Below are 15485 nucleotides of genomic sequence, written 5' to 3'. Positions count from 1 at the left end.
TGGAAATGTCGAGATAATTAAGGGTATGTGATTCTAAAAACCTTGTCGCAATAAAATGTCCTGCATTTCGTGATTCTAAGAACAATATCGGTGGAAATGTCGTGATTCAAAAATACCACCTTTATTTTCACCATTAATCAAAATAATACAGAGACAACGGAGCAAGCTAATGGGAATGTACAAAACCAAGAAATCTACCTGTGCAATCCCTCGAACATGTTTCCTGCATTTTCTCCCACTTTCTTGCGCTTTCCCTCAAATTTTCTTTCAATTTTCTATTGAATTCTTCCCGTGTGACTGAATCTGACTGTTTATTGCAAACCATTTAGTCTCCGATCCCTACTGTAATATCTTTTTGAATCCATTAAATTTGAATTGATATTTTCTCCGTCACAATTATTGTGAAGAGATATCTACAATAATTAGTCTTGGACAATTTATTTGCGAAAATGTATGTATAGCCGAAAATGGACCAAACTTAAAATCGGGTCAAGTTCTAGTTGTTCAAATTGACTCTTTAGTAATACGATGAGCTAAGCCTTATTTGGCTACCCCAGGAGCAATCATCCGGAGTGTACCTAACTCAAAATTTTTATTATTAGGGTTTGGGATTAGTCAGGTTAGGGTTTTTACTAAATTTACACTCGCTCTCAAAGTTTGTTGTATAGAAGTAGAACTATCATATATTTGCGAAAAAAAAAAAAAAAAAAAACTATCATATATTTTTATTTAATGCCAGATTCGCCCTTCTTACTGTATTACATCCAAAAATGACGAAAATAGCCTTCTAAAATTCACAAAACTACAATTATGCTCAAGTCCCCTCCTCTCTGCCAGGCAATATACCATGGAGTTACATAAATTTGTACTCTGTATTACATTTTGAATTTAAATTTACATTTCATTTCATTATATTATATATATAAATTTAATTTTGATGTCAAGATTTATATTGATTTTCTTGTATTAATTACATTTCTAAAATTTTCTAATTCACAAATATTTTTTTCAGAGTTTGCAAAATTGATGTTTAATATTAATTTCATTTGATTAGATTAAATTCACATTCATTTCTCAATCTGCAAATCTTCCCTCCATTATATATACATAAAATGATGTACATGAAAAAGCAAACTAAACAATCCAAAAGACCCATTGACTAACTACCCATATATCCTCATATACACTCTGTTTCATTATCTTTCTACAACGATTGTTCATGTTACTCGTTCAATTTAACTATAAATAATATATGTTTCATGTCTCTTTCAACACAAACAAACCATAAGTTTATCTGACGACGTAATTATTAACTAACACACTTGAATTTGGCAATAAGAAGCGGACTTCCATAGATTTCATGTAAATGAAAACTCTAATTTGAGATAGAGGGGTACTTTATTATATGTAAAGGGTAAAAGTATCATTTATGATATATTTTTGTTTATAAAAAATGATATGTATTGATTCACTTTGGTAATACATATTTATTCGAAGCACCCGACTGACCGGTCCCTATTGGTAAGTTCCATAGGAACTCTCAAAACAGAGGAACGTTTAAAATGGCAGAAATTGAAAACAAATTAAGAACGGTTTGATGGTAGGAGTGGATGCCCGCGAGAGTTCTAATCAGGATTAGGATTAAGTTTTGATTTTGAATTTGATTAGACATTGAGCACAATGGGGTGTTGGAAACGGAACTTACAAAATCTAAACTTTGAGTGAAATTTTGAATAAGCTCTGCTAAAAAAAATTTATGAATCTATAAATAAACGCGTTCTTTTTCGTAAAAAGATGAACGTGATATATTTATTTTCTCAAATTCGTTTGCGAACGAATGCGAAATTAGTTCGAAAGTAAGGTGTTTGATAAACTTAAATGTGTATGTAAAATATAGGAAGTGTTTATTTCACGTTGGATAAAAAGTGAAACTAATAAAAGTATATATAATTCAAATTTGGAATTTAAGATTGGCCCAAAGACACTCGAGTTTTTAAGAAGGGAGGACCTTATGCAAACTTTGGTCCAACCCATCTATCACCCTATTCGAGCTTGGACTTAACTGTAAAATTTAATTAATTTTTTATTAAATGAAATTTATGAACTGGACGTTTGGCTTAATTTAATTTTTTTTGTCTGAGCTTCCTCTGCTGGGTTTCACAAATAGGTGCATCTAGTCCGAACCAATGTTAGTCAAAGAGTTACATCTGGTCTGGACCAGTGCTTCTTCTTTGACTAAACCATCAGTGCAGGTGATGGTTTAGATCACTCGAAAAGGCACAATGCTGCCAATAATTGCCCCTTGAGATCATTTGTAATTGGTATCAAAAACACAAAAACCATCTCTCTGAACTATGTCCATGAAAGAAAGAGAAAAAAATAATCAAGATTAGGATTAGGTTTTCACTGTCTTAATGTGAAGAAGGTATATTGAAAATTCCTAATACATCGGTCTAGACTTTAGTCAGAAAAATGAATGATAGCTTGTTACGAAACCACCATAATCAAGTAGTGAGTAACAAAAATAATTGATCTCAGGATTATATAATAACTTCTTCTCTTTTCAATACACATCATACTGTCCTTTTAAATGTGACGACAATAATTTTTTATTTTTATTTCTTTTGAAAACTAAATCAAATGATGACAGCACTTTACCACTATCTTATTATATATATTTATCCATTCACTTAACCCAAAAAAAAAAAAAAAAAATTGGTCATGGTGGATTAAGACTTAAGAGTCACCTTAAATATGCACCACCAATAAAAGAAGAATATTAGTACGCAATTTAGAAGATGCCTGTGATAAAAGGTTAGGTCATTGAATGGACAAGAGCAAGTGTAGATAAGGCTGTGGATGTGTATTTAAAAAAATTCATACATATCCACAACCAAACCAAAACCGTGGACGCAAAAACATGGGATATTTTGGTTTGAGGCCCTGAACCAACCCACGTTTATCGAACCCTTCTCCAACTTGCTCTCTCTCTCTCTCTCTCTCTCTCTCTCTCTCTCAACTTTCAATCCTATCACCACCTAGTTTTAACGCGTGAGCTCTCTCTACCTTATCCAACCGTTATAGTCCCCCCAACTTTTTTTCTATTTTGTCCAAACTTTACTATATAAATCCTTACAATCAACATTTCCTCCTCATACTCTTCTCTCTATCTCATCAACAATATGGAGAAAGAAATTGAAAATATGAGGACCTTCGACATGGGCACTCTCATGACCAATCTTCCAAGAAAGTAAGCACGTGTTTTCTTTTATTTTTTCGAGAATTGATCGATTCTCGCTAGAGGTTGACTCAGTGACATCTGCTTCACGAGACGTGATTCTTGATCGCTCAATTCTTATTATATGGTTCTTGAATAATTAATAACATGGTGTATGTTCATTTTTTCAGCAGGAGAGGGTTGTCAAGATACTACGCCGGAAAATCTAGATCGTTTACGTGCATGGCGGATGTCCGTTGCTTGGAAGATCTAAAGAAACAAGAGCATCCGGACGCGAAGAAGAGGAAGAAGAAGCATTCGGATAGGCAGAGCATGCAGGTTCCTCCGTTGCCATGCCGGAGGGTGTCAAGTAGCACCCAATGCGCTACACCTATTGTTGGCATGTAAATAGAAAGCAGGATGTGAGATGAGATAAGGACCAAATTAGTGCTTTTTTTTTTAGTTTCAGTGGATTTAAATGACATTTGTGCATACGGATTGAGATTTAAAATAAAAAATAAAAAAATGAAAGAAAAAGAACAAGGTAAAAAGATGGAAATTCTTAAATTTTCATGTCTTATTTGAATATTGCACAATGTTATTGATTTAAATAATACAAATTGTGGATATATTTCAAACCAAGCAAAAAATATATATACGAAGGAATAATCCCATCAATATCAATATCAGCCAGAAAATTGGGAATCATCCCATTAGGTTTCCTTCTAAGCAATTTCCTCCCTGTGAAAATTGAGATGCATAAATAGCACTCCTAAATTGTATACTAATTTTCTTATATGTGCTAGCAACTTCTTGGGGCTACAATATGACCATGAGTGGAGCTTTTACTGGTCTAACATAGCCAGGTCTAATTTTAAATAAAAAAAAAAAATTAGTACTACTTTTCTTATCAGCCACTCTTCTTATCAGTCCAGTTTATATGTAATTAATTTTTAGTACTACTCTTTCTCTTCTTATTAATACAATGTAATCAATTTTTATTGCTCTTCGGCCACTTAATCTCAACAATTTTTACTGCTCTTCAGCCACTTTCTCTCAACGCGGTAGTATTTTTCCTCACAGGGTTTGGCCTATTTAGGCGTCTAGTAAGGAAATTGCATAGATTTGAGAGGGGGTCCAATTTCTCATATTTTTTAACAAATATAGATGATGAAGAAAAAAAAAAACAGTGAAGAGAATACGTAGAAGAATAATAATCTAACTGACATCAGGAAACTCTATTTACAGATATTTTTAATTTTTATCCCCTAAAAAACTTGATTTGATATATAAGAACATCATCATTTTTTCGTCTATTTTTTAATACTAGCAAAATGTATGCCCCCGCACATCCTGTGCGACGGGGGCGGACGATGGCCCCCCGTGCGCCCTAAGTTATCCCTAGTGGACTAGTGAAGTCTCGTGCGATGCACGTAATGAAAAACTTCAATAAAAAAATACAAGATTATATAATTTAAATCTAACAAATACTGTAACAAATCCTCAATACGTACCTATTATAAGTAAAGAAAACGTCAGCTTGGTATCAAGATTGTAAGAATCAGTCTGATTTCATCACATTCAGAGGCGTAACTTAGTGTGGGCTAACTTAGGCTATAACCCAGATCCAAAAAAAAAAATAGTACTACTACTTCCTATTGGTCATAGTCCAATCCATGCCCAATCCATAATAAAACAAAAATAGCAAATGACCCAACCCAGCAATGAGTAGCTATCTGAACAAAAAAAAGAAGCAACACGAAATCTCACTTATCTTGTAAAAGAATATTCATTCCATTCAAGTAGCTCTTTAGTGTAATCAAAACTACAAACCTATCACTTATTCATTTTTTATTTTTGCTATTTTTTAATATATATCATATCTATCATAAAAATTATTGTATTCATTTTTAAATTTTTATATCTGTAGCCCCCTTCACTTTGCAATCCTAACTCTGTCCCTGATCGCATTGTCAACGAATATTGATCGCATCTAACCAAAATAAATTAAGCTCCTCTTAATGATATCAAACAATCCGAGAACAACATTGAAATCGGAGGGTGTCCATTGTGCTTTCCTAAAGTCTAATAAAACATAGAAATAAGAATGTTTATAGTGGAAATTGGACAGACAAATGACAACTATTACTCTGATTCAGAGAAGGTCACTTGGTCAGGAAAAAAAAAAAAAAAGTACTAAATAAAAATTGAATTGGAAAGGTCAATTTTTATGATCTCTTCAAATTTCTTATTAAACACCCTTTTTAAATTTCATAAATGAATGGGAAGATAATTTTGTATGGTCTCTTCAAATTCTATATAAAACACTCATTTTTAAATTCCAAAAATAAATAAAAACTGAATTGGGGATGTCATTTTGTATTCTTAGAACTCTCTTTTAAATTCCATAATGAAAAAAAAAAAAAAAAAACACTTTTATATTCCATATTAATTTCATGTTTAAACACTCTTTTTTTTTAAAAAAATGTAACCAAAATTTCTTTAGATTTGAAAATAAAATAATAAGGTCTATATATATTGTTAATCAAGTTTTTAAAACTGAAATTGACAAGTTCTTTTGATTGCTTTCTTCAAATTCAATAACTTATTAAACACCCTTTTTAAATTTCATAAATAAATGGGAAGATGACTTTGTATAGTCTCTTCAAATTCCATATTAAACAACCTTTATTAATTCCAAAAATGAATCAAAACTTAATTGGGGAGGTGATTTTGTATCGTTCCTTTTTAATTTAAAAATAAAAAATAAAAACTGAATTCAAGTTAATATTATTTTGTATTATTTCTTCAAACACTTTTAAATTCCATATTAATTTCATATTAAACACTCTTTTTAAAATTATATATTTTGATATTAAAAAAAAAAATTGTAACTGAAATTCCTTTAGACTTGCAAAGGCATGTAATTATTCCTTTAGTTAAAATTTAAAAAAATAAAGGAATACTTCCATAACTTTTAGGACCAAGTGAAATATTAATCAAGACCGACAGTCATAAAGTCTAAATATGTCATTAATCAAGTTCTTAAAACAGAATTTGGCAAGTTCTTTTGATGTGCCCTTTTCAAATTCAATGACGAAGATCATTTTGTATGATTTCCTCAAATTCTTATTAAACACTTTTTAAAAATTCCATGGATGAATAGGAAGATGATTTTGTATGGTCTCTTCAAATTTCATACAAAACACCCCTTTCTAAATTTCAAAAATAAATAAAAATTAAATTGGATATGTCATTTTATATTCTCTCTTCGAAAACAATTAAATTCCACATTAATTTCATATTACAATTATAATAATTGTTAATTAAAAACATTTAATGTAAAGTATTTAGTGAAAATTATTTTGTATTTTTTAAAAATCTAAGACGGTAAAGAAATTACTTACACTTTTATAAAATAAAATAAAAAAACAAATAAATAATTCCATAACTTATAGGACCAAGTGAAATATTAATCAAGACTGACAGCCATATGTCATTAATCAAGTTCTTAAAACAGAAATTGGCAAATTCTTGTGATGTGCCCTTTTCAAATTCAATATCGAAGATCATTTCTCTTCAAATTCTTATTAAACACTTTTTTAAAATTCCATAAATGAATGGGAAGATGATTTTGCATGGTCTCTTCAAATTCCATATAGAACACCCCTTTTTGAATTCCAAAAATAAATAAAATTTGAATTAGAGATGTCATTTTATATTCTCTCTTCAAAAACATTTAAATTCCATATTAATTTCTCTTCAAATTCAATATCGAAGATCACTTCTCTTCAAATTCTTATTAAACACTTTTTTAAAATTCCATAAATGAATGGGAAGATGATTTTGTACGGTCTCTTCAAATTCCATAGAGAACACCCCCTTTTAAATTCCAAAAATAAAAAAAAAATTGAATTGGAGATGTCATTTTATATTCTCTCTTCAAAAACATTTAAATTCCATATTAATTTCATTTTACAATTATAATAATTGTTAGTAAAAAAAATTAATGTAAAGTGTTTAGTGAAAATTATTTTGTACTTTTTTAAAATTTTAAAACTGTTAAGAAATTACTTACACTTTTATAAATAAAAAATTAAGAAATACTTCCATAACTTTTAGGACCAAGTGAAATATTAATCAAGACCGACGATCATAAAGTCTTAATATGTCATTAATCAAGTTCTTAAAACAGAAATTGGCAGGTTCTTTTGATGTGCCCTTTTCAAATTCAATAATGAAGATCATTTTGTATGATCTCTTCAGATTCTTATTAAACACTTTTTAAAATTCCATAAATGAATGGGAATATGATTTTGTATGATCTTTCCAAATTCCATATAAAACACCCCTTTTTAAATTCCAAAAATAAATAAAAATTGAGATGTCATTTTATATTCTCTCTTCGTAGACATTTAAATTCCATATTAATTTCATATTACAATTATAATAATTGTTAGTAAAAAATATTTAATGTAAAGTATTTAGTGAAAATTATTCTGTATGGTTTCTTCAAAATCCTTATAAAACACCCCTTTTTAAATTACAAAAGTAAATAAAATTTGAATTGGAGATGTCATTTTGTATTCTCTCTTCGAAAACATTTAAATTCCATATTAATTTCATATTACAATTATAATAATTGTTAGTAAAAAAACATTTAATGTAAAGTATTTAGTGAAAATAATTTTGTATTTTTTAAAAATCGAAAATAGTTAAGAAATTACTTACATTTTTAGAATAGTAATAAAATAATAATAGTATAACGAAGATCGTTTTGCATGATCTCTTCAAATTCTTATTAAACACTTGGGAAGATGATTTTTGTATGGTCTCTTCAAATTCCATATAAAACACGGTAAACACCCCTTTTTAAATTCCAAAAATAAATAAAATTCAATTGGAGATGTCATTTTATATTATCTCTTCGAAAACATTTAAATTCCATATTAATTTCATATTACAATTATAATGATTGTTAGTCAAAAAAAAAAAATTAATGTAAAGTATTAGTGAAAATTATTTTGTATTTTTTACACTTTTGTATGGTCTCTTCAAATTCCATATAAAATACCCCTTTTTAAATTCCAAAAATAAATAAAAATTGAATTGAAGATGTCATTTTATATTCTCTCTTCGAAAACATTTAAATTCCATATTACAATTATAATAAGTGTTAGTTAAAAAAAAAAAAAAAAACATTTAATGTAAAGTATTTAGTGAAAATTATTTTGTATTTTTTAAAAATCTAAAACGGTTAAGAAATTACTTACACTTTTATATTTTTTAAAAATCTAAAACGGTTAAGAAATTACTTACACTTTTAGAATAGTAATAATAATAATAATGATAGTAATAGTAAAAACGAAGATCGTTTTGTATGATCTCTTCAAATTCTTATTAAACACTTTTTTAAAATTCCATAAATGAATGGGAAGATGATTTTTGTATGGTCTCTTCAAATTCCATATAAAACACGTAAACACCCCTTTTTAAATTCCAAAATTAAGTAAAATTCAATTGGAGATGTCATTTTATATTATCTCTTCGAAAACATTTAAATTCCATATTAATTTCATATTACAATTACAATGATTGTTAGTATAAAAACATTTAATGTAAAGTATTTAGTGGAAATTATTTTGTATTTTTAAAAAATCTAAAACTGTTAAGAAATTACTTACACTTTTGTATGGTCTCTTCAAATTCCATATAAAATACCCTTTTTTAAATTCCAAAAATAAATAAAAATTGAATTGGAGATGTCATTTTATAATTCTCTCTTCGAAAACATTTAAATTCCATATTAATTTCATATAACAATTATAATAATTGTTAGTAAAAGAACATTTAATGTAAAGTATTTAGTGAAAATTATTTTGTATTTTTTAAAAATCTAAAACTGTTAAGAAATTACTTACACTTTTAGAATAGTATATATATATCTGTATCATAAGAGTTATTGTGTTCATTTTCAAATTTTCTTATTATCTTTAGCCCTTTACTTTGCAATCCTGGCTCCACCCCTGGCTACGTCTGTAGATATAGTTCAAGCCTTACCCGATTAGTGTGGAGGGTAGCATTGCACGGATTCTGTGAATTAATCGGAACAAAGTTCCGGACACCCCGATATATTATATATAGCAGTTAATATATGATAACCGGACAATATAGAAAATCCTCAAAAGAAATACATAAAAAATTGAAAGGGTAAAGTTCAATTACCTCCCTGAGGTTTGTCAATTTCATATACCCCTCTACGTTTTATAAGGAAAAATAACACACTATAAGAGAAATAAGTAAAATTATAAAACATATAAGGATTGATGTGAAATATTAACAAACTTCATAAAAGGTAAATGAAATTTATTCAAATTATAAATCATATATCAAATTAATAATACATGTTATGCAATCTAAAACAAGTATACTGTAGAATGCAGAAAAGACAGTGATGGTCAATTCTATATATAGCACAAAAGGAGTGATCCCTTACCAATTTATCATAATGGAGCAATATGGAACACATCACCAATAAATCTTACCAATTTTTTGAACTTGAGATATCGCTCAAATTTGAGACTTACAAAGTAGTAATCCTAAGACCTTCCATCCTCTCTCTCATTTCCTTTTTCTTTCTTTACCTAATAATGAGTAGCACTAACTTTACTCAAGTCGAAAACATAGACCGCAGATATAAAATATAAAAAAGAAAAAAGAAGAAAAATATGAAAAAATAAAAAATAAAACTTAAGACACACTAATTAGCACAAAATATATAACATATATAACATATATAGCTTACCTATATATATAACATAGGGAAAAGTGCAAAAAAAAAACTCCTGAACTATGGAAAAATCTGCAACTTACCTCCTGAACTTCAAAAAATGAAAAAAAAACCCTGAATTATGCAAAAAAGTTGTAGATCACCCCATCCATCACTGTTCCGGTCGGATCTTGCCGTTAAAGTGATCACGTGATGGTCACATGACACATACTATATTTTTAATGACCATAATGCCCTCATGACCATGAAAAGACACTAATGGCCCTTATAACTATTAAATCCATTACCCTTTTTATAAACCCCAAACACACCCTTATACTTTCGGTTTTGGGTCACGTTGATCTGAGCTGTCGCCGGAATAGTTGATTAATGTAGCATCTTCACCGGACTGAAATACTCAGTTCTGAAATATAGGGAAGCTCGCCAGAGGTTGTAGATGATGTAAGCTGTGGCTAGAGTTGCCGTAGCTTTTGGTTTGGTATTTGAACCTCGACGGTGGCCAATATCAATGGTTCGGTTGGTGATGATTGGAATGAAGCTCGCCGAACTGTTTTGATAGAATAAAGCTTGGGTGGACCTGGAATTGAGTACGCCGAAGGTATAGGGTATGAATTAGACACCAGACCTGATGAGGCTGTCCACCACTATGCCAGCCGAGCTTCTCTTGCTCATCGGCTGTCGTTTGAAGCCCCCTTGCTCACCGGCCACAGTCGAGCTCTCCACCATCTGAGCAGCAGTTCCTCATCACAGCCGACCACCGCTGCTACCGCGACTTCAGCTAGCGAGCTCACCACCGCAGTTCTTCCACAGCCAATTCAATCCATCATCCACGGCCAATTCAATCCAGCCGAGCTCGTCGTCGTCGCCATCATCCACTGCCAAGCCATCACGTCACCATCTTCAGCCTTGCACATAACTGAATTGAATTGATTTGCTTTGTTCTGGATTTTCGTTTTTTCCCCTTTCTCTAATCTCTCTGATTTAACGAAGGAAAAAAAAAAAAGGAATTAAGTTGAAAGAGGGGCACCACCCACCATCACCCACTATCACCAACCATTACCACCACCCCACTTTCGCCACTACCATTACCGCCACCTCTCACATATAATATACACACACAAACACACTCGTATATCCTCTGGTGCCGCCGCTAGTGTAACGTGCTCGATCAAAGAGGAATTGGACATATACATAGACATATATATATATATATATATATATATATATATATATATATATATATATATATTATACCAACACCGATGAGTACGTCGACGCAAGAGACGATGGAAGCGCAGGCGCAGGAGACGATGGCAGCGAGATCTTGGCAACGACGAGGATGATTTGTTTGATAATGCTCTGATTGGGTTTGTCTTATTAGGGATTTTGTAATCAGTTGATTTAGGGGTGGTGGGGTGAATAGAAGATGAAGAACTGAGGAGTTACTGATTTTGGGGCTTCTAAAAACAAAGTGATTGATTATGGGGCTTTTGAAAATAGAGGTGTTTCCATTGATGCGGCCTACGTCTCCAAGAACCTTAATCGTGTCCCAACCCCAGTCCTGAAGTTTAAGCGCCGCAGTGTTTTCTGCCACTTTGTCACCATCATCAGCGCTGCCGATTTGTCTATTTGAGTAGGGATGTCAATTTTTACCGCCCCGTTCCGCCCCGTTAATAACGGATATGGGAACACTTATTATACTGTTGGGGCGGACATGGATACAAATTTTGTACCCGTCGAGGGTCACGGGACGGGTAAGGGTTCAATATACATATCCTAGGGGCCCCGCCCCGCCCCGCTCCGCATATAACTATATTTAATATATATATATATATATATATATATATATTAATAAGTTATTTTAGCGGCTTACCCAACCCATCTCTTACAATCCTAATTTGGGATGTAAACTTGGTATTAAATTTGCTTTTGTTTTGGTTATGGTGGAAGTTGGAGCTTAGAACTTCTTGTGATTTGGTTGTATTAAATTTTTATTTTTGTTTATTATGTTATTTGAATTATGTTATGTGCATGTTATTTTTTTTTATTTTTGTTAGAATACATAATTTTATTTATGTTGTGTCATTCCTAGGCTTTGCACATTTAAATAGCAGGAGTTTAAGTTCCAAAAAGTGGGAGAAAAAATTTTGTTAGTGGGGCGGGCACGGGGGCACAGTATTTCCTAACGGGGCGGGGTTGGATATGAAAATTCAACCCGTCGCGGGTCTCGGGGCGGGCATGGACTTGACAAAAATTAAAAGGGGCAAGGCGGGATTTAGGGAAACCCGCTCCAAACCCGCCCCATTGCCATCCCTATATTTGAGGGCCGATATGCTTTGTTTGAGGGATGAAAACAATGGAGGTGTTTGGGTCTGTTATGATGTGTTTGGGTATGAGGGTAACAAAAAAGGGTGTCACGTTATTATTGGTTTATGAAATTATCAACGGCTATATCAGGTATAACTTTCAAAACAACGTAGTTTTAAGTAAGGGTAAATTTGTCTTTTAATATTTTTGATCAAGCCATATATCGGAATGCAACAAATCAATAGTTTAGGGGGGTTTTTTCCAAAAAAAATCATAGTTCAGGGAGGTTTCTTGTAGTTTACGGGGGTCAGTTACAAAACCCCAATAGTTCAGGGAGGTTTTTTGCACTTTACCCTATAACATATGCATAATTTTTAATGAAGAGGTACTAAAAAGTGAATATTTTCAATATCTATGCTCAATAATTCATAATGATATATAAATTGAAGATGAAATTAATTATAGAATCACGACAAGATAGTTTAAATAGAGGTATGCATACAATATATTGTGATAAGCGCATCTCTTTGAGGTTGAAAGTGAAATTTTATAGAATAACTATTAGACCAATAATACTGAAATAGATGTGCCCCAAGATAGAAGGACATAAATGAAAATTACCACATGGGAAAGTGATTACTTATTTATTTTTTTCATGGAAAATGGTTGGAGTAGCACTAATTGAAGATAAAATATAATAAAAATCGGTTAAGATGGTTTGAATATGCGCAAATAAAATGTTTTAAGTACACCGGTTAAGAAAAGTGACATAGTCCATATTAAGAGTGATATTAGAGAAAGGGGAAGACCAAATTTGAATATAGTTACTCAAAAAAGATATGGTAAATTGCAAAAAAATCTTGAATTATTGCCTTTTTGCAAATAACCCCCTGAATAGGCTGAATTACACACCGCCCTGAACTAATGACATTATGTAACGACCCGGTCATTTACCTCCCTTTCCTTTTTCTTGAAATTTTACGAATGAATTTTTTTCGTTTAATTTTCTTTTCTGAGCTCTGTTTCGTGTCGCTTAGTGTCATCTCGAGTGCTCAGAATTGGTTCCTGAGACTCTTTTCCGTGGATTGACAACTTCCTTTGAGGACCGAGTCATTTTCACATTTTTCGTTTTTCGACACTATGCGCTATTTTGTCATTTTCCCTATTCTGTCTTATCTCTGTTTGTCAGTTTTTGGCACAACCTCACTTCTCATGCTCGGAGTTGATTTTTGACTTCACGTGCCTTCATCTTGAGTGGTTTCCACGAAATATGTATCTTTACTTTTGCAAGAAAGTACTTTGATTACTCCCGGTGTCCATAGGGGCATGGATGCAAAATTCTTTGAAATTATTTTATTTTCTTGAGGTATTTTTCGTAAATATCTTTTGAAAATATTTTATTTTAGGGGTTTTTAAGAAAATATTTTTGGAAGATATTTTCATTCTGGGCCATAAGTGCAGTTTTCACTTTTTGGAGGGGCCATTGTGCAATTAATGAAAGTTATTGCAAAATATCTTGTTTTGAGTCTGGATTCTCGTACGGAATTCATTTTCACATTTTGTCGAGTTGTGTACTCTTGGAATTTCCTCCTGGTCGATGTTTTCCAGTTTCAGGGTTTTTGGCCCCGATTTTCGCCAAACTTGTTTTGGGCATAACTTTCTGCTCGGGACTCAATTTTTGACGCCGTTTCTTCCATTGTTCATATTTTATCATTTTGAATCTTTTTTGTTCACAAAGTTTTGCCATTTGAGCATGTATGCTCAAATTTTACTTTTTCGGACCCGGCGGGGCCCGGTCGGGGCACTTTTTGAGATTTCTATAAAAGGGGGGTGAGATATTTCAGTTTTCATCTTCTCCCCTCTTCATGCATGACCTGGAGCTCCCATGGCAGCCCAAGGGGTGCTGCCATTTCCTCTCTCCTCTTTTGGTTCACTTTTCCTTAATGGAAAGTCTTCGGCCTTAACTTTTGTTGTTTCCCTCGCCGTGCTCTACCTTTCTCCCTTATTAGAATTCAGTTTTGACCATTTCTTGAGTTTGGTTTTGAGGTCAAGTTATGATTTTGATGGGGCTTTCATGGGGGTTATGTTCACGGCGTTGTCCCCGACAAAACCTCTCGGTATCGTCGAATTCGAAGCACTTTTATTTTGGTGGGCCTTTAATATTTTCATCTCAAATTGAGGTAGGGGATGTTTTAGGTTTAAATTCTTGTCATATAGCATGCTTGTGATGCTTATACTACTTATTTGCATGATTAAATATAAAATCTAGAGATTTTATTATTTATTTTTCTTGTACGGGATCTAATTTTCCCGGTTGCTCGTAACTTGGTTTAAACATGTAGCATGATTTTATATTGCCCCTTGATATGCTCATTGTCGTGTATTAAAATTGGAACATTTGAATAAGTATTAAAGATTTTATTTAATATTTATCTTAGGTGAAAGATTAATTCACATGGTCTTGACTAACTTAAAATCAATACGTGTTAGCATATTAAATTAGGCCTTAGCATGCTCTTCAACATAGTTGAATATGAAAGTAATTGGAGGTGTTTTGAAAATTAGTAATTATTAATTAATTTGATTAATTAATTTGCCCCGAGTGCACTATTCACTCCATTCGAATTCCGACTTGATATTCTTGATCTACATGCCATATAGCTTCACATATATTTGATTTAGAATATTCGGTGAGGTTTTGAAACCTTTCATTTAATTAATTTCCTTATTTAAGATTTAATCCTCATGGTGATATACAACTTGGAATTGAATTGTGGCATGTTAGAAAATTAAGCTTTGGTGTGGTTGTTCACATGTATTAAATTGGGATTAATTGCATGAAAATTGCAACCTTTATTTTATATTTAACTTTAGTAAAAGTTTAATTTGCATCGGTGTAACTTGTATGAAATAAGCTTGAAATGTGATATTACATTAGTCCTTGGCATGTTCTCTAAGATATGTTAAATTGAGAGCATTTGGTTAAATTTGAAAATCTAGAGATTTTAATTAAAGGAATTAATTAAAATCTATTTTGTGGTCCCATTAGCTTAATTAAGGTTTTAACTTGATGTTTGTATTGGCTATGACTTGTTTACTAGTATATATTAATTTGGGACTATTTGAAATTGTTTTAGAACCTTGGGATTTAAATTAGCATGATTTGATTAA

General features: G+C 31.6%; 1 protein-coding gene across 2 annotated transcripts; it reads left to right on the top strand.

Moving 5' to 3' along the window:
- The first annotated feature begins 2904 nt into the window (after positions 1 to 2904).
- On the top strand, positions 2905 to 3784 carry LOC132293971 (protein OXIDATIVE STRESS 3-like). 2 transcript variants are annotated; one of them, XM_059791664.1, is made up of 2 exons: positions 2905 to 3250; positions 3412 to 3784. In XM_059791664.1, the coding sequence occupies exons 1-2, from the start codon at positions 3183 to 3185 to the stop codon at positions 3623 to 3625; spliced, it is 282 nt and encodes a 93-aa protein (XP_059647647.1). In that variant the 5' UTR covers positions 2905 to 3182; the 3' UTR covers positions 3626 to 3784. The 2 variants fall into 2 exon arrangements, with proteins under 2 accessions (XP_059647647.1, XP_059647646.1); XM_059791663.1 differs by having other exon boundaries at positions 2917 to 3250; positions 3409 to 3784.
- The last annotated feature ends 11701 nt before the right edge of the window (positions 3785 to 15485 follow it).

This window comes from Cornus florida, unplaced genomic scaffold, assembly GCF_030987335.1.
Source record: "Cornus florida cultivar Cherokee Brave unplaced genomic scaffold, ASM3098733v1 CherokeeBrave_3.0.0_Hap2_Chr02, whole genome shotgun sequence".
NCBI lineage: Eukaryota > Viridiplantae > Streptophyta > Magnoliopsida > Cornales > Cornaceae > Cornus > Cornus florida.
The sequence above is the reverse complement of the archived record's forward strand: the minus strand, read 5'-3'. Positions and strand labels throughout refer to the sequence as shown.

What these genes read in the sequence shown, in the direction of transcription:
- LOC132293971 (XM_059791663.1), top strand. Translation starts at nt 3,183, where the DNA reads ATGGAGAAAGAAATTGAAAATATGAGGACCTTCGACATGGGCACTCTC. An exon ending in ATGACCAATCTTCCAAGAAA is followed by an intron (nt 3,251 to 3,408) that starts GTAAGCACGTGT and finishes TCATTTTTTCAG; the next exon opens with CAGGAGAGGGTTGTCAAGAT.